The following is a 17832-nucleotide window of genomic DNA, read 5'->3' as shown; positions in this document are numbered from 1 at the left end:
TAAAGGGCTCTGGTTGAGTGGATAGGAGTGCGGCGCGCAAGGGAACCTAAGGCAACATGTCGGCTTCTAGTTGTTTGGCACGAATGGAGTTGCTGTCTTGCCTTTCAAGTTTAAGATTTCTACATTTGGCGAGCACGCTTCTATAGAGAGCGCCACACTACAGCCTGCCCGCAGGGTTTACCATGGGCCATGTGCCCCAACTATGAAATTGTTCCTTCAATCGTGAGTTGGTCGGGCTGTGCAAGAGAGGTGGTCGGTCGGTCGGTCGGTTGGAGAAGCAGTCTGCGCAGTGAAGGGTGTGAGCGAGCGAGCGCGGGAGCAAGCGAGCTGGAGTGTCCGGGATAGGCGATCATCAGGTGGGATGGAAAGGGTGCGATAGTTGCAAGGTACTGAGGTGAGTGAGGTGGTGTTGGTTGTGTCCACGGTAGTCGGCGGACCGGGAAGGGCCTCGAGTGTGTGGTGCGATCTAGATCTAGAAGGGCATTGTGTCTGACCGACGGTGACGGCGACGGCGAGAGACCTGCGTACCGTCAGTTTTGAGAACACGGCGAGAATGAGCTGGGCAAACCAACATTGCAGAACCAAAGGGGCATTGTGTCCGACCGACGATGACGGCGAGAGATGGGCGGGGTATGCGTAAAGTCGGTCCGGGTTGAGGATGATTTGGACAAACAAGGGTCCAGGACGGCGGTCATCCAAGCAGAAGCGTTGGGCGGAGTCTGTTTGCGCACAGTCAGTCAGCTTCATAAGCGGAAAACTCAAGGCAATCAAGCCGCTGAATGGGGCATGTGTCGTTGATGGCAACAAGATCCAAGATCCAAGCCGAAGCCGAGTCAAGGTCCAAGGCGAAGTCAGAGTGGTGCCAAAGCAGCCTTGGGCCGGCCCGGACCACGAAAACACACCCGCAGCCTGTGCAGTTGGTCAGAATAGTGGCTTGGAACGAGAAGAAGAGTGGGGAAGCATACTGCCCTGACAACACACCCCGCTAATGAGCATTGAGTACCAGAGTCGCTCTACCACAGGCGGTATTGTTCAACCGTCTTCCAATGCGTCACCGGTCGCACAGAGCACTCGGCTGACGAGAGCGGATGAAGGCGAGGGCGAGGGTGAGGGCGAGGGTGAGGGCGAGGGCGAGGTCTTCCAATGCTGCTCGTCGTCTCGTCTGCTTCGGTCAGCGCGATGATGCAACAGAGGGAGGGTGGCTGCCTGGCCATGGAGGAACACAGGTGTACTCACAAGTCAGCGATGGAGGGACGAAGAGCAAGCGAGCGAGGCTGGCGGAAGCGTGACGGCCCGCGAGGGTGAGGGTGAGGGTGAGGTTGAGGTTGAGGTTGAGAGAAGAAAAGATGGCGAGACATAGGGCGGAGTCCAGGTGGTGAGAGGAGCAGAAGGAGGAAGGAGGTGACGTGACTGGTGATGTGACCAAGCCAACGGGGGAGGAGCATTGGGATGGACTATCGTCGCTCACTTTCTGGCGGCGGTCCGTTGCGCATCCCCGGTCGCGCGTTTCATGGCCAAAGTGTCCGTTCCCGGTCGCCATCACGACATGTATGTGGACACCTTGCGCGCGTCATGGTTCAAAATGCGCTCTGCGCGTCAGCGGCAGCGTAACAAATAGGCTATTAGGAAAATGTGTAAATACAAAGCTATTGTGGCTGGCTGGCTGGCTGGCTGCTATCAAACACCGCTTGCGCGTGGCCGTGTAGTTGCGTTCAATAGGACGGTCTCACCGCAATCCCCACCTGAATGCAAAGTCTGGCTCCAACGTCCGCAGGTGCGATCTTGTCCTTGGCGATGAATGTTCGAGGTTCGCGGAGATCTGTCCTTGGGGACGAATGCTCGAGGTTTGCAGAGATCTGTCCTTGGGGACGAATGCTTGAGGTTCGCGGAGATCCGTCCTCGGCGACGAATGCTCGAGGTGCGCGGAGGGCTTTGGATCTGAGATTGTGCGGCTCGCCGAGATCTTGTCCTTGGGGACGAATGGTCGAGGTTCGCGGAGATCTGTCCTCGGCGACGAATGCTCAAGGTTCACGGAGGGCTCTGGGTCTGAGATTGTGCGGCTCGCCGAGATCTTGTCCGTGACGAATGCTCAAGGTTCGCGGAGATCTTGTCCTCGGGGACGAATGCTCGAGGTTCGTGGAGATCTTGTCTTTGGCGACGAATGCTCAAGGTTCGCGAAGGGCCTTGAAGTGTGTCCGGTCTGGTCGCGCCCGCGTCGGTTCGAACTTTTTTGAAATACTTGCTCGGCGACTGGTCCTTGGCGACGAATGCTTGAGGTTCGCGGAGATCTGGTCGAGGTTCGCGGAGATCTTGTCGTTCGCGGAGATCTTGTCCTTGGCGACGAATGCTCGAGGTTCGCAGAGGGCTTGATGGTAGTGCCGGAATCCGTATATGGTGTTGCGTGAGGAAGGGGCATCACATTGCGCACCCTAGCAGTACCATGAAGTATGTCCGGTCTGGTCGCGCCCGCGTCGGTTCAAACTTTTTTATAATACTTGCTCAGGGACTGGTCCTCCTCATTGAAGGAATTAAAGGGTCTCTTTCTCATTCGCGTGAAGCTAGTCTTGAAGACGTCAAGATTGACGGGCGCTGATGATGCCGGCTGGGAACTACCGGCAAATATACTGGAAGCGAGTGGCGAGCAGATTCTCTGACGCTGGCCACGATGAACTTTGGGGGGTGTAGTCACAGCGTATGCCTTGGGAGTCTTTGGACGAGCGTGCACAGTGCGTCGAGGCTGCTGGCCTTGAAGATGTCAAGATTGACGGGCGCTGACGATGCTGGCAGGTAACTACCGGCAGTGAGCGGCGAGCGGATTCTCTGCCGAACGTGCGCAGTGCGTCGAGGCTGCTGGTCTCGAAGATTTCAAGATTGACGGGCGCTGACGATGCTGGCAGGTAACTACTGGGAGTGAGCGGCGAGCGGATTCTCTGCTGAGCGTGCACAGTGCGTCGAGGCTGCTGGTCTTGAAGATGTCAAGATTGACGGGCGCTGACGATACTGGCAGGTAACTACCGGGAGTGAGCGGCGAGCGGATTCTCTGCTGAGCGTGCGCAGTGCGTCGAGGCTGCTGGTCTCGAAGATGTCAAGATTGACGGGCGCTGCGATGGCGGCTGCGGCGATGGCGAGGCGTTGCGCGAGGCGCCGAGCGTGCGCAGCGCGTCAAGGCTGCCAGCGGCCGTGGCGGACGAAATGGGCTGAGCGCGCTGCGTACAGAAGGTGAATCGAATTGAATCTCGCCCGCCGCATTGAGGGTAAAGCTGGAGTGGTGCCTTTTGGGTGCAGGAGTAGTGTTGACGGAAGCGGTCTCGCGGTTGGCGTTGTGCCAGGGCGGGTAAGGAGGGAAAGGAGCGTAGTCAGGGACAACCGGTGGGGGTCGACGTTGGAGAGGCGAGGGCCGGGTGTTGTTGAGGTGGCGTTGTGTTGCCGGTCTAGTGGGTGTTGATTTTGGTTCTGGTGTTGTTGTGGTGGGTCTCTGCTCTCATAATGGGAGGAGAAGCCGCAGAGTGTCTCCCCAGTATATGGATCACCTTCATCGGCAGGAGATGTGGTGGATGTCTGGGCGCGCGGCATGGACGTGGTATTGGTACTCTTATCCCGACGAGACTGCTGCGGTTTGCTTGTTCGCCTGCTCTTCTCGCCCCTGGCAGGAGATGTGGTGGATGTCTGGGCGCGCAGCGTGGACGTGGTGTTGGTACTCTTGTCCCGACGAGACTGCTGCGGTTTGCTTGTTCGCCTGCTCTTCTCGCCCCTGGCGATTCAGCAACGAGCGACTGGCGCTCTGGCGCAGCAATTTTGGGGCGCTGGGCTCTTCGCTCGTATTTCCAAGGTATTCGTCATCGGCAGGAGACGTGGTGGATGTCTGGGCGCGCGGCGTGGACGTGGTATTGGTACTCTTGTCTTGACGACGCGACTTCTGTGGTTTGCTGCCTCGGCTGCCTTTCTCGCGCTCTGAGCCCCGGTGTATGGATTGCCGTCATCAGCACCGCAGGTGAGTGAGGTGGTGGAAGTTTGGGGGCAGGGCATGAGTGTGGGTCGTCCCTCGTCGGCTGAAATGGGTCAGTTTGGTGTCATTCTCACGACGTGTGATGGTTCAACTCACCAGATGCTAGTGGCTGGCTGGCCCTTGGCCTCCATGGTCGGGGCACAGGCTTCGTGCTCCGATGCGCGTGCTTCTGCTTTGTCGGTCCAGGGCAGTGCACAGCAGCTGTCTGGGGAGAGAAAGTGGGAGCTCGGCCGTATTGCAATGATGGAGGGTGGTGGAGAGAGGGTGGTGGAGAGAGGGTGGTGGAGAGAGGGTGGTGGAGAGAGGGTGCCGTAGAGAGAGGGTGCCATGGAGAGAGGGAGGGTGCCGTGGTGGACATGGAGCGACGGCTCGGGGAGAGGCGACAGGACTTGGCCGGACGGCAACTGCCACCGGGTGCAGCCGACGGGAGGACGGGCGAGACCTGAGGGCAGGGGCCGGGCAGGTGACGGACAGAATGATGACGTCATCTTGATGCCTAGCCAACCAGGAAGGCAAGCAAACCGCGCGCGCACGTGATGGCGCGTCTACCTACCGTACAACGGCACGCAAGCAATGCATAGGTACAAGATACGAAGGTCTACGCATTGGAATTTGCAACGCCATCTTGATTGTTAACAACTACACAGCGCCCTTCTCGCCATCGACGAGAACAATCCCGGGTTTCTTGGGTGAGGTGGGTACAGGTAAACGTCCTCCCGTCGTTCAGCATGACGCCCAGCGGCCAATGGTAATCCGTAGGCCTCTGAGAGCGGGCACCTCAGGGAGACAGACTCACCCACGGACTGAATGTTCCCTCTTCAGCGACCTGTAGCGAGTGACGACCTGTGGCACCGCTCTTCCCAGGCGCTCGGCAATTGCTTTGAATTCGCAGCCTTGACTGCGGAGATTCCAGAGCAGCGACTTTTCCTCAGTAGTCCAGACCCTGTACATCCTTGTGCCGCCGCCGCTGCCGCCTCGCTTCTTCAGGTGGTGGTACTTTGCGATGACGGTTGCGACCGACCGCCCGGGAAACCGTGCAGCAATGGCTAGGAACGGCAGCTTTTGCTCGTCGCGCAAGTCTACGACCAGCGCCTTCTCTTCGGCAGTCCACCCGCGTCGCGTTGGCTCGTCTCGTTGTGCGACGGCGGCGACGGGGGATGCTGTTTTTTGGGCCGCCTCTTCGCGTTGCGGCTCCTCTTCCTCTTCCCCTTCCCCCTGACCCTCCATGTCGTCGACCCGGTCGTCCCAATCCTGTATGCCGCGAAGATGGCCATTGTCCGTCACAACCTCCAATGTTTCCAGGTCAATTTCGTCTGCTTCGTATTGTGCGTGCATGGCCTCGCGCTCGTACTTGTTGCATATGGCCCGGATGCGAGCGCCAAGCAGTCCTTGGGTCTGGGCAAGCTTTGTGTGGAGTGAGACGTCATCCTCGCTTTTTTCGTCGTCGTCGTCGTCGTCGTCTTCGTCATCGTGCATGGCGGCGGTGGAGGAGGGAGGTCTCGTGTCGTTGGTGAGGGGGAGAGGAGGAGACAGGACAAGGGAGGTGTGTTTGTTTTTGTGTGTATCGGTGTCGGTGTCAGTGGCGGTGTCGTGATGGCAGAATGGTGTTGCGGGGCATCTATATACGTCCGCCCCGCTCCGCCCCCGCCTCCGCCTCGGGCGCTGACCGGGCACACCGTCTCCCTCAGTCATTCACCTCCAACGACATCAGTTCGGCACCAGGCTCACCCCAGCCTCATCCATCCGCAATGCCTTCGCCTTCTCTCTGCTCGGCGCCGGGTCTCTCCATCCTCTTCTCCGCCATCAGTTGGAGTTGAGTCGAACCCCCATCGCACCTCAAATGGCGCCCAAGTCGAAGCCAACAAGACAGCAAACGCAACCCCAGCCAAAGCAGCGCCGCAGGTACAAGCCAGGCGCACTCGCACTGCGCGAGATTCGACGCTACCAAAGCTCCACCGAGCTCCTCGTGTGCAAGGCGCCTTTCGCGAGACTTGTACGTGCATCTGGCCTCCACATGTGCCGCCGCTGACCCCCTGTTCCACACCAGGTCCGCGAAATCACTGCCTCCATGACCAGGCCCGGCTCAGCTCCGCTCCGTTGGCAGTCATCGGCGCTCATGGCTCTCCAAGAGGTCGCTGAGGCCTGTGCTGTGTCGCTCTTCGAAGACGCCAATCTTTGCGCCATGCACGCCAAGCGCGTGACCATCAAGCAAGCGGATATCCAGCTGGCACGACGCATTCGGGCTTCGGGTGGCTTTGGTGGCGATTTCTGATGGGACACGACATGAGTGATTGAGGATATTCGGACTTTTGCTAGGGCTTGCTTGGTACTTAAGACACGACGACGAAACTACCTGCGCTCTGCTAACAACTCCCGCAGTCTTGGTTTTTGATTCTCATCATGCAGCCGAAACACACAATTTGAAAGAAATAAGAAATGCAAAGATGCCACAGTCTGATGCCACATCTCACACCCACACGCGCGCTTCCGCAAGACCACAACGCACGCACTTCACAGCTCCATGACCAAGACACGCATGATGTTGCGAATCGACGCGGTGATTTCGTCCTCCAGGGTCTGTTCGCGCCGCTGCGCTGCTCCTCCTCCTCCACCACCGACAGTCTCCCGCCTGGCCAGGCGGGGGACCAGGTTCGCCAACTCGGACGAGATGCGCTCCCGCACCAAGCGCTCGTAGCCCATGCGCTCTAGGGGCGATGCAAAATCGTTCCGGGCAAGTCTGCCCCTGAAGTGACGCTCCGTGTTGTTGGCGCTGCTTTGACGTGGTGGCGGCGGCGGCGGCGGCGGCGACGTCGAAAGATCCTGCTGCTGCTGCTGCTGCTGCTGCTGCTGGGTGCGGCTTGGTCGCCCAAGGTCGTCGCCGTTCATGGCCCTGGCCAAGTCGGCGAACATGGTGCCCTCAGCGTATCGCATGGGCTGCGCATACCACGCCGCAATCGTCGCCTTGCGTGCTTCGGACGGTTCGTCAACGTTGCCACTCCAGTCCTGACGGAGCCATGACTTGGTCCACGCCGGCCACACAGCCGTCTTGCGCCCCGCGGCATTGGTCCACTGCACAACTCCAGCATGTTGTGGCTCGATCAACAGCATCCAGCTCTCCACGACTCCCTTCGCCCCAGACACTGCCATTTTGCCGCAACCATGGGCAATGGATTCCACCTTTGGCGGCGCTAGAAGAGTGGATCAGGAATGGCGACAAATCGTGGTAGTTGGATGCATAGTAAATGCAACCAAGTCGGCAACTTGAGGACAGGCCCTAAAGCACGAGACTGGTCTGGTCCAATCTAATAGCTAGATTGCATTGCCTTTAGTACCTTTATCAGTTTCAGAGGCGAGGTTGACGTCGGCGGTGAGCCTAAAGCGGACATGTACTCCCTCCACCTTATCTCCTTCTCCGTCCCTTAACCAACCACTCACTCACTGCTTGTACACCACACCACCCACTGCACCCCACTGAAGCAAACGAACGACCGACGGCCATCAACAGACAGACACACAGACAGCCGAGACATGGCGCCATCTCCATCTGCAGGGCGACGGCCAGCCGCCGGCCCAGCCGCCGGAAACGGACACCAAGACAAAGAAACCTCTCTCTCTACTCGCCCTCCCTCGTCCTCATCCTCGTCCTCGTCCTCATCCTCGTCCTCGTCCTCTGTTCGTGTCTCGTCCTTCGCTCCATTCTCAACACCATGTCCTTGCGTGAGCGTCGCCCTGCACGCCCCCCTGCCCGCGTCGGCAGCAATGCCTCCCGTCCAGCTTGGCCGCTGCTCTCCGCCTTGATCGACTCTCTACGCCGACCCTTTCCCATTCCAGGATACGCGACAGTCGCCTCGGTCGTGCTTGTATCGCTGCTCGCCCACTTCTTGGCCACGTCGCCCGCCCCGCCGCCGCCGCCGCCGCCGCCAACACTCGTCTGTCCTGCCCCTCCCATGCTTCCACAAGCCGATGCCTTCGACTGGATGTTCCAACTGCCTCGGCTCTGCCCGCGACTCGACGGGGCTCAGATGCATCCGTGGACCTTGTTTGGCACACCAGTCAACTTGACCGACTCTTGGCAGAACGCTCGCGCCCCGAACAGCACCGAGTCCCGGGCCTGCCTCCGCGCTGTTCGAAAAGGCTATCGACGTGTGCGTGCCTTGTGGCATCCGGATCGCGTTGCAAAGCCCCCGACAAGCACGGCACCGGGCGGCCCGCAATCCACCCCGGGACTCCGCGCCGTCTTCAATCTCTCTGAGCGCCACCTGCTGATTGTGGCGGGTGTACTTGACGATGCATACACGGCGGCGAGGTTCCAATGCCTGCAGAACGAGCAAAAGAGCCGCTATCTGGACGTTCTAGCCGACGGCGAGGACCTCGATGTTGATGACATGATGGATGATGGGCCAGTTTCACCGGATGAAGCCATGGACATGGATGACCACGACTACTTCAAGCTCATCTTCATGGCCGAAAGGCTCAGCAAGCCATTCCACACGGTTGCTGATTGTTTCCGCCAGCTGCGAAGAAGCTCTCGTGGCTGGTTTGGCTTTGGTGACCAAGACTTTTTTGATTGGGAAGAGGAGCGTCGCAAAATCGACCAAGAGGTAGAGCGCTCGGTGCGCAGGAACAGGCACTTGGCCTGGCTCATGGGCGATTCGCTTCTGAAGGGTGGTCTTGGGCCCGAGTGGGAGAAAGAGCGCAGGCGGCCCGAGTCATCATAAGAGGAGGAATAGATTCGGGAGCATTGGTTGTCCCCAGCCAGGTGCACAGCACAGGTCCAATCCAAAGGATGGCCTGGTCGGAGGTGATTGAGGAGGCTAATCTTGCGCCTCATGGTGTTTGCCTGGTCTTGTCGTTGTTGTTGTTGCTGTCTGCCGTGCTCTGTTCTTCATTCGCCAAAGAAATCTTTTTGAGGGTTTTTTTTTCCGTCTTTCTTTCTCTTTTTTCTAACACTTTTCTTCCCTTTCTTATTTCCCTTGTATTTTTAAACAGTACTACGTTTTCTTTTGCCCTTGTTTCTCCTTTTTCCGACTTTTTTCTCCCCTTTCTTATTTCCCTTGTATTTCCAAACAGTACTACTTTGGATTTTTTTGCCTTTGTTTCTCCTTTTTCCGACGCTTTTCTCCCCGTTCTTATTTCCCGTGTATTTCCAAACAGGACTACTACGTCTGGGTAGCATCTAGAAATGTGACCTTCGTCCTATGTCAAAGTCAGTCGTTGATGCACAAGTCGCAAGCATGCCTCGGACGAGGAACCAGAACACCTACGAATCACGACTGCTACACGAATTGAAAATCCGAGGCAGGCTATGCCGAAGACAAGGCTCGTTCCAGCAGGCAGACATGCCGCCGTGGATGATGCAGGTGGCCAGTCTCTGCACCAACCACCTGACGACTATGCCGCCCTGAAACGAACGCTCTAACTGACGACGACGCTGCGAACGAGCGACAGAAGTTTGGACGACTGCGTCAGTCAATGAAAGGATATGGCAACGTCGACGCATATGATAGGCAGGAGGAGGAAAAGACGCAGAGCAGAGCAGAGCAGAGCAGAGCAGAGCAGAGCCATTCAAAAGAGGATTGTTTCTCGGCCGTCGTTTACTTCGACAGAACTTCACCTCGTTGATATCCATCCACGTCTTCCTTCCAGCCGGAATACATACAGTTCCAGCCAGCGACTGCACGCACGCTAGATCCGAAGACGGCCCCACCACCACCACCACTACCACAACAACAACAACAACAACATGGCCTCGAGTCGTTCGTCGGCCGAATACAGCAGCAAGCCTTGATAGTCAGCGTCAGTCGCGAGCGAACGGTAGCTTTGTTGCTCGCCATGGCAGTCATCTTCAGGCAGCGAACCACCGTGGCTGGCGTCGTGTGGATGAATCCATGATGTTAGAAATACATCGACCCGCCTGCGCTGCTGCTCACAACGACAGGATGGGAGGTCCTTGAGCAAAGCATCATCACATCTTCTGCTAGCAGGCAGCTAGGCGTCCATCTCTGCCGCGGCTCCCTACTTCATCCATCCATCATCAGCCTGAAATGTCCCAGACAAAGACTGTCCCTCCTCACGCCGCGCAATCTGTCATGTCTGGCATTTTCTTGAGTCGCCGGACCGTGCTATGCCTCTCCTGAATCCATCACGGTCATCGGGGCCGCCGAGTTCCTTGGTTGTTGGGCCGAAACCATGGCACGTGCTGCTACACTGCGTTTGCTCTGTCCGTACCCCCTCGCTGGCTTACTATGGCATTGCAGCTTCGACTTTCTAGAAGCCTTGTGCCCGCGGTGATGCGCGCAATGGAGGTCTCCTTCACGCCATGAGGTCCTGTACGCACACACGCACGCACGCATGCACGTACGGAGACGACACGCCCAGCGGCGGCGACGCCCGGCAAACTTCTCATCTGACCTACCTCTCGCAATGCGTGCCTGCCGCGCTGCTGCTATTTCTAGCCGCTAGCGGTCGCGGTCACGGTCAGACAGGGCTTCGGCGCTTGGACACTGGTCTTGGAGAGATTGATGCGGTGCCACTTGCACCGAGGCCAGGCGGCGGAGCAAGAGGTAGGTGTCACTGTCCCCGGCATCTCTGCTCGCTTGGTTGGCTGACGCAAAACAGGCTACCACCAATGTACACGCTCCCTTGTCAGCCAATGACACCACCACCTGCATGTATTTCCCGCGTGTAGACAAGCCGGTCGTCATCCACGCGGCCGCTGGTCTATCTCATGCCAGCCCCTTGCTGCCAACTTCTCCTGAAAAATCATATGCTGCGCTCGTGGCTCAAGAGATGGATGACAGGGGCAAAGGCAAGGCCAACGCCAACGCCAACGTCGGCCGGCGGCCATCCAACTGCTGCGTCGCCTCTCTCTCCGTCTCCGACCCCGCCGGCCCCAGTTTGGACCACGAAATCCAACGCCGCAGTGAGCGGTGAGTTGGACCATGGTGACGGAAACGGCAGCAAGCAGGACGCGGGAGTTGCGGTGCCAGTCGTCGTTCCATCGCCATCGCCTTCGCCTTCGACGGCCATCCGCTCGCTCGCCGCACGCCTGGTGCGCGAAATTCACGACATGGGCGGGCTGTACCGCGGCGGCGGCGGCGGCAGCAACGACAGCAACAACAGCGGCGGCGTTGCGCCCGGCCATCCGCACTGGGTGGCGTGGGTCCACGAGCAGTTTGCCGCCAGGGCCGTGACCGACTTTGCCGATGTGCTGGTGGCTGCAAATACGAAGCCCAAGCGCAGGAAGTCCGTCTCCTTCGTTGAAGGAACCAAGGACAATGCTTCAGAAAACTAGGAAGAAAGTCTTGAGCTCAGTAAATTGTCTAACCCTTTTCCTTTCAAAAGTCTCCACTTCAACAGAAGCCTTTCAAAAGGCCACAAGAAATATTGGCCATCCATTGTAATTTATCCCAGAATGAGAGAAACTTCACTTCAACCACTGCCTTTCTTGTTTCGATAAAAAGTAGTAGATAGTGGAATGGACAGTTCACACAATTACTTTCATTTTTTAAAACCATGTGCGTGCAGGCGACAGTGCAAGGAAGCGTTGGCACCTGGCGTCGATCAACCTGCCTATGTGCGTTAGCATGTATGGATAGCCCTGCAGGCTGACAGTGACAGTGACGGGGATACGAGAGCGGCTAACACTTCCTCTTATCTTAGACATGGTGAATGTGATGAACAATCGCAAGCGTCAAAAAGAAAACGGAACACGCTGCATATGGAATTCGGGTGACTGACGCTCCGTTGTTTTTCAGTTTTTATTGGCTCTGCGTTCCTCGTCCATCCACTCACTCTACTCCACTCCTCTCGACTCCTCTCCCTCCCTAGCACACGGCCAGCGCCGACAGAGAACCATGGCCCCTCGTCTCTATGTTTACGACGAAGCCGACGACGCCGACGCTCGCCGCCGCCGCATCTCTGCACACTCAGCGTCGCCTAAGGCGCTGCGACAGTCGATCGACCGCTTTTAAAGATGGCATGGCTTCTCGCCAACAGTCAACATCAACGTGCAGCTCTAGAGAAGATGAATACCAGTGCGCCGCCGCTGCCTAGCAGCAGCAGCTGCAGCAGCAGCAGCTGCAGCAGCAGCAGCCTTGGACCTCTAGAGCCAACACCTACATGATTGATTTAGAGTATTGATTCGAGTCACTTTATGGTTTCAATTGTCAACGTCATTATTTCTTTCTCCGTCTTCTCTTGGTGCTCCCCTTCTTCCGATCAACATGGCTTCAAATGACACGCGTTGCGGGCGAGTGGGTGCTGGATGATGAAGTGAATCACCGGTTTGGGGCGAGTAGAGTGTTTGACTGCTCCCTGTATGCGGTCTGTTTGTAAGCGCAAACATCGGCATCATCATGCCCCTGCCTCCTACCCCCTGTCTCTGCTGCTAGTGCCCGTATGCGCGCTTTAGATGTGTTTAATGAGTAGAGCCGCTCTCCGCCGCCATGGCGCCGCACCCCCGGCGGCTCTTAGTGGATGGAGATAATGGTCTGAGAGCACGCACAAGGAGTGCCTGGTTTAAGTGAGTGCCCCTATTATAGAACATTTAGTAGAACTTCCGTGAGACATCAAGATAGGTAGAAGATAGACGGCCGAAAGATGTAACAACACCGCAGCAGCCAATGGAGATAATGACGGGGAGTGTTCCCCTTTGGCTGAGCGCAACATGATCCGGCCGTCCGGACGGTCTCATTTGTCTCCTTTCTTTTTTCTTTCTGTTTATTCTCTTCAGGGGGCGGCCGGAGGGGTTGGGTGAATACCAAGACATGACCGGGCGCTGAGGGCTACCTTTCAACATTCTCTGCATCCTGCCAACCGACGACTACGCAGCCCAACCCATAGCACATCATCTGCATCACTCACTCATCACTTTGTCGCGTAGCTTGGACACGATACAGATCCACCCTGACGACGAGAGAGAAGTGGCCATTAGCATGCTCTACGAGTCGATGTTCCACCACCACCACTACCACCAACGCAGCGTGCGTGTGGTCGGCTTGGAAGCGTTTGCGCGGGAACAAGCCACGCGCACCGAAAACGAGTTGCAGCGCCTTAGAGGCCAGATTCAGGACGTACGTCAGCAGACGGCACAGGAGCGGGAGAACAACTTCAGAGCCAGGCAAGAACTATGGGCGAGGTTCAATCGTGAATTCGACCAGCTGGTGCTGCTCCACCGCCGCCACGACCGACACCAAGTCCGTATCGATGCCCTGGAGGCGTCGGCGCCTGCGCAGGGTCAGCAGGCCGCGCACTCCGAAGGCCTTGAGGCATTGAGAGCCGAGTTGGAGCACATCAGAGGCGAGATCCAGGGCGTATTTCAGCAGATGGGACAGGGTGGGAGGACAACGTCAGGATAATAAACATCTTGGACAGAATCAACCGCATCAACATTGAATGGGGGAACCGCTGTGAAAACGCCGAGAGCGGCGTCCAGGAGTTGTAGGCCAGGATCACCGAGCTTGAGCGCAGGCAGATGTCAGCTGAAAATGAGAGCAGCGTCCAGGAGATAGAGGCCAGGGTCACCGAGCTTGAGCGCAGGCAGATGCCAGCTGCAAATAAGGGCATCGTCCAGGGCAGGGTCGCTAAGCTTGAGCGCAAGCTGATGTTAGCTGAGAACGCCGAGAAGGAAGCGCAGGCCAGGGTCGCCGAGCTCGAGCTCAAGAAAAACGAATGGAAGCAGCGTACGATCGACACGACTGATGCAATGCTCAAGGAGTAGGAAGACGGCGAAGGCAATGAATGGCTCGCTACTATATGTACTCACTCACTGGTCGGGCTTTGGATTTGGGACGTGCTGCGACGACTTTGATAGGTATAATGATGAGGAAAGTAATGAATGAATGGAGAAAATGAGACGCAATGTCCAGATGGCACTAGAAGCGACCAAGGATACGTGCAAAGAAACCCGGGCAGTGGGGGAGAGTGGAGAATTAAGTATCTCTTGCTGATGGGCTACATGACATAAGATGCTCCCGGGAGAGAACTGTTGACAGAATGATGGAAGAGAACCAACCCTTCTATCCAATAGACGGCGTGATCAATTTTGGTCCACATTGACCGTGCTGCCCTTGATCGCCAGAGGAGCCATGATCGTGACCATTGTCCTCATGCTTGTGAACACCATCTTCCGCCTCTCCTCCCAGCCAAGCTCCATGTGCCGCTCAACGACCATGTCCTCCAGAAGCCCATCCAGTTCCGCCATACTCCGCGCAGTGAATGCCAGGTACTCCTCGAGAGTCTGGATGAAGTGTTGCAGCACTTGTGCCGGCAGCTGACGCCGAGCACCAAGCCTCGCTTTCACCAACCTCTCAATCACGGCGCGGCCATGCTCATCCTCCAGCTCAAAGCGCTTGGTAGACTGCCGAAGGACCATCGCAGGGTATGACGTCTCTATGTTGGGCAGGATGCACCGCGCCACCTTCAGATACAATGGCAGCTTTGCGAGCTTCTCGACTCCGTCCTTTGCGTCCAGCATGCGCCCCTTGTAGCATTCATGGACGCTATCAGTGGCGTTGGCCAGCTTGTTCATCCTGGAGGACAGATTGGACGCCGCGCCGAGCGTGCGCCTGGCTATGTCTTCGAGTCCGCCGACTTCATTGCGGGCCTGGACGAACAGGTATCGGGCGTTGGCGACGCAGCGCCAAGGTTGTGCAGCAGCGACGGCTTCTGAGCATGAAAACGCGAGGATGGATTCGCCCATGACGGAGACCTAGTTGGTTGGTTGGTGGTCAGCGCAAAGCGACAAGACCTTCTAAAACAGAGACAGACGCACTCGTTTGATGACATCTCGCCAACGCCACCAGCTCATCTGGTTGAGCATACTGCCGACTTCCTTTCGCAGTATCCCTGCCTTGACATTGGTCTCTCGGACGTTGACGGCGAGGAGATCACTCCAGCAGACTCCGTCATCGCCAGTGTCCTCGAACATGAGTCGCCGCAGCTGCCCACCGTTGTATGTTGGGGCCAGCGCCTTGATATGGTGGACGAGGATGTCGACGTCTGGGGAAGCCCTGTAGACGGCGTCGGATTCGGACGAGCCTTTGGTCGCGCTGTCCATGAGGCTGCTGACATGAAACAGGCTGGAGTTGGCGTTGGAGTTGGCGTTGGCGTGGGCTACGGACCACCAGTGGTGGGCGGCCAGTGCCAACGCCAATGTAAAGGCGGCCCCGACGAAGACGACGACTTTCCGCCAGAAGTTGCGCTGTTGCACGGCGCGGATGGCCTCGTCGATTAGTTGCAAGGCCGTGGAAGAGCGACGCCGCGGTTGCGCTGGGTCCTGGTGCTGGCGTAGGCTGGCCTGTTCGTGATGCTGGTTCTGCGCCATGTGGATTGAGAGGTGAGTTGCGGTGGCAAGACGGCCAAAACAGAGGCAGAAGACGAAGAGGACGCCGGCAACGAGTGGGACAAGCAGCAGGCCGACCAGACCAAGACTGGTTGAAGGAACGTAGCCGTCGAGCGAGCTCAGCGCCCCTAGGGCCAGGCGCCACGCAGTATGGGCCACCTGCTGGACGACCAGAGTCATTGCTGAAGGTAGGAGGGTAGGAGGTAGGTAGGTTGAAGAAGGGAGGAAGAAGACGATAGAGGGGAGGGAGAGGCCTGCTAAAGGTACGGTACCTCACGTTGCGGCCATGGCATCCAGGAGGCTCCACGGCCGTCGCCGGGCGTTTGCTTCGGTTCGGTTCTGTAGGAGAGCAGCAGAGGCCCGTGGAGAGGGACCGGCGGGCGGCTGCATTGTAGAGAGACACAATGCAGAAGTCTGTCTCAGTATACCCAAGGAGGTATGCATGCCTGGATGCCTGCGGTGCGGTGCGGGTGCGGGTGCGGTGCGGTGGTTGTGGTGGTGGTGGTGGTGGTGGTGGTGGTGGCCGGGGTGGTGATGGATGACGTCATTGCTTACTAACCGGAAGCTCCATGTCCTTCTCTCCATGTCATCAATCGATTCAACCTTCAACCTCAACAATCGGATCCTCAACCTCAGTCCCGTCTTGTCCCCCTCATCTACCATCGCCTCCGTTCGCCAGGTCAGCCTACGCCTCCGCCTACGCCATGCTGCAGAAGAAGATGAGCTTCAACAGCCAATGGTCGCGCTCAATCTCTGCCTTGACATGGCTCCGCGTCGTCTTGCTTGCGCTTTCTGCTCCCTCCCTGTCTCAGTGCCTCGATTGCAACCATTGCTGATGGCGTTTCACCGTGAAACTTCTCGTGGTTGCTGGTCCGTCCGTCGACGATGAGTTTTGATCCATGGCTCATGGCCGCTCAGCCTCTGGTGCCTCTCCCTCTTCTTCTGCTTCTAGCTCGTATTGCTTCGCCGTCTCAAATCCTCAATTGCAACGGCTGACAGGTTTCACAGCGACGCTCCCGCACCGTCTGTCATCAATCCCCCACTCAGACCGGGAAACTTCCAGGCTCTCCTACTTGACCGACGTGCCGCAGCCATCTCAGTATTTCATTTCCCACACCACCGATCGCATAGAGGTCTGGTGTCTGTGTTCGAAGTCCGGGCCGATCCAGACCTCCCTGCGGTCGGCATGGCTGTTTGGTGGTACCTTCTCAACACGACCGCATGCTCTCAGACAAGTACATATCCATCTACTCATCGAGAACAGGTTGGTGTCTGCGGCTTTTAGCACACTCTGCCGACCCAGATTCGTCTTTGCTTACCCTATCAAAGTTCTGCCAGCGTCCACTACAGCCATCTTCATTCCCTCAGAGCAGCACTCGACACAGCGCCATCATCAAACTACAAGTGCGTCAACAGACACCCCTTCCCCTCATTTCCAGATAGCTTGTACTGATCAAAGGCTGGAAATGCAGATGTGGCATCTTGTACGAGTTGCTTCGGCACCTTCGCGGCCTGGCAGAATCCTCTCTGCCACTCGAAGTTCCCTCTCAGTTTCAGGCGCGCATTGGGCTCGATATTCATTCAATGTTCGGTTTAGATTTTCATCTGACCTCGCACAATTGGTCTCTCCCATCGTTGCTCGCTGCTGCTAGGCATGCTTCCTCAACCACGGACTTGTCCTGACGCATGCGCTCCACCCATGTTCCAGGCCTCCGGACCCACGGTCGAATACACACCCTCCGTCCCCCGACGCCTCATGCCAGCTTGATCAACGTACATCGACGTCGTCCCGATTCGCTCCTCTGCTGCCCTCCTTGAGCTCGCCTCTTACGCTGAGAGAGCGCCGCCGGTTCGCCAGTGAGTTACTACGCTCCTACCCCAAATCCGACTTCTCTAGCAACATTACCTGGACCCGACCGCGCCCGCCGCGCCCAGGCAAGAGTCGACAATCACCGCAAAACAAAAATTTGACAGGACCCCTCGATGTCCCCTCAAGCCGGGTGCATAGCCACCTAGTCGCCGTCTCATGTGCGCCATCAACTCCTCCCTCCCTCTCTCCATTTATCACTAACGCTTTGACATAGTTCCGCCGTTGCGCTCCCGACAGTTGTGCTTACCAAGTATAATGGTGCTCTTATTCACCGACGCTGGTATGCTTTGCTGATTCTACTACATTCCTTCCAATATGCTAACACTCTGACAGACTTCCTCCGCACTATTGCTCCCTATTCATCCCCCCTTCCCCCCAGGGGCTGCGCATTAGTTCACCGTTCGGAATTCATTCTATGCTTGGCCTCTTTGCTGTCCGTCAGTCGTCGCCCCCCTCTGTTTTGTCGGCTTGACTGCCCTGACTGTCGCCAAGCTGCTGTTCATCGATCGTCGTCGTCGTCGTCGTCGTCGTCATTGTCGTTGTCCGGCTCGCCGCTATCCTGCACGTCCGCCCTCTGATCCGTACTCATCTCATATATTTCGAGGTAATCGC

General features: G+C 57.4%; 6 protein-coding genes across 6 annotated transcripts; 3 read left to right on the top strand and 3 right to left on the bottom strand.

Moving 5' to 3' along the window:
* Window positions 1–216: 216 nt before the first annotated feature.
* J3D65DRAFT_602062 (uncharacterized protein) lies at window positions 217–1445 on the bottom strand (the record flags this gene model as incomplete). Its single annotated transcript, XM_066798087.1, has 4 exons — window positions 217–909; window positions 982–985; window positions 1065–1157; window positions 1237–1445. The coding sequence occupies 4 exons, from the start codon at window positions 1443–1445 to the stop codon at window positions 217–219; spliced, it is 999 nt and encodes a 332-aa protein (XP_066657334.1).
* A 2609-nt stretch (window positions 1446–4054) lies between these two features.
* On the top strand, window positions 4055–6278 carry J3D65DRAFT_645305 (putative histone H3 protein; the record flags this gene model as incomplete). The annotated part of the gene is made up of 5 exons (XM_066802205.1): window positions 4055–4058; window positions 4507–4587; window positions 5814–5818; window positions 5859–5999; window positions 6054–6278. The coding sequence occupies 5 exons, from the start codon at window positions 4055–4057 to the stop codon at window positions 6276–6278; spliced, it is 456 nt and encodes a 151-aa protein (XP_066657333.1).
* Window positions 6279–6517: 239 nt separating this feature from the next.
* J3D65DRAFT_666718 (uncharacterized protein) lies at window positions 6518–7153 on the bottom strand (the record flags this gene model as incomplete). Its single annotated transcript, XM_066802949.1, has 1 exon — window positions 6518–7153. The coding sequence occupies one exon, from the start codon at window positions 7151–7153 to the stop codon at window positions 6518–6520; it is 636 nt and encodes a 211-aa protein (XP_066657332.1).
* A 560-nt stretch (window positions 7154–7713) lies between these two features.
* J3D65DRAFT_666717 (uncharacterized protein) lies at window positions 7714–8724 on the top strand (the record flags this gene model as incomplete). Its single annotated transcript, XM_066802948.1, has 1 exon — window positions 7714–8724. The coding sequence occupies one exon, from the start codon at window positions 7714–7716 to the stop codon at window positions 8722–8724; it is 1011 nt and encodes a 336-aa protein (XP_066657331.1).
* A 4218-nt stretch (window positions 8725–12942) lies between these two features.
* J3D65DRAFT_602057 (uncharacterized protein) lies at window positions 12943–13727 on the top strand (the record flags this gene model as incomplete). Its single annotated transcript, XM_066798086.1, has 3 exons — window positions 12943–13355; window positions 13382–13447; window positions 13478–13727. The coding sequence occupies 3 exons, from the start codon at window positions 12943–12945 to the stop codon at window positions 13725–13727; spliced, it is 729 nt and encodes a 242-aa protein (XP_066657330.1).
* A 110-nt stretch (window positions 13728–13837) lies between these two features.
* Window positions 13838–15845, bottom strand: J3D65DRAFT_620632 (uncharacterized protein). The gene is made up of 2 exons (XM_066799885.1): window positions 14781–15845; window positions 13838–14717 (listed from the first exon to the last, which is right to left on the bottom strand). The coding sequence occupies exons 1-2, from the start codon at window positions 15528–15530 to the stop codon at window positions 14046–14048; spliced, it is 1422 nt and encodes a 473-aa protein (XP_066657329.1). The 5' UTR covers window positions 15531–15845; the 3' UTR covers window positions 13838–14045.
* Between the last annotated feature and the right edge of the window lie 1987 nt (window positions 15846–17832).

This window comes from Phyllosticta citribraziliensis, assembly GCF_038025025.1.
Source record: "Phyllosticta citribraziliensis strain CPC 17464 chromosome Unknown J3D65scaffold_4, whole genome shotgun sequence".
In the NCBI taxonomy this organism is placed as follows: domain Eukaryota; kingdom Fungi; phylum Ascomycota; class Dothideomycetes; order Botryosphaeriales; family Phyllostictaceae; genus Phyllosticta; species Phyllosticta citribraziliensis.
The sequence above is the reverse complement of the archived record's forward strand: the minus strand, read 5'-3'. Positions and strand labels throughout refer to the sequence as shown.

What these genes read in the sequence shown, in the direction of transcription:
- J3D65DRAFT_620632 (XM_066799885.1), bottom strand. Translation starts at nt 15,530, where the DNA reads ATGACTCTGGTCGTCCAGCAGGTGGCCCATACTGCGTGGCGCCTGGCC. An exon ending in GGCGAGATGTCATCAAACGA is followed by an intron (nt 14,718 to 14,780) that starts GTGCGTCTGTCT and finishes CCAACCAACTAG; the next exon opens with GTCTCCGTCATGGGCGAATC.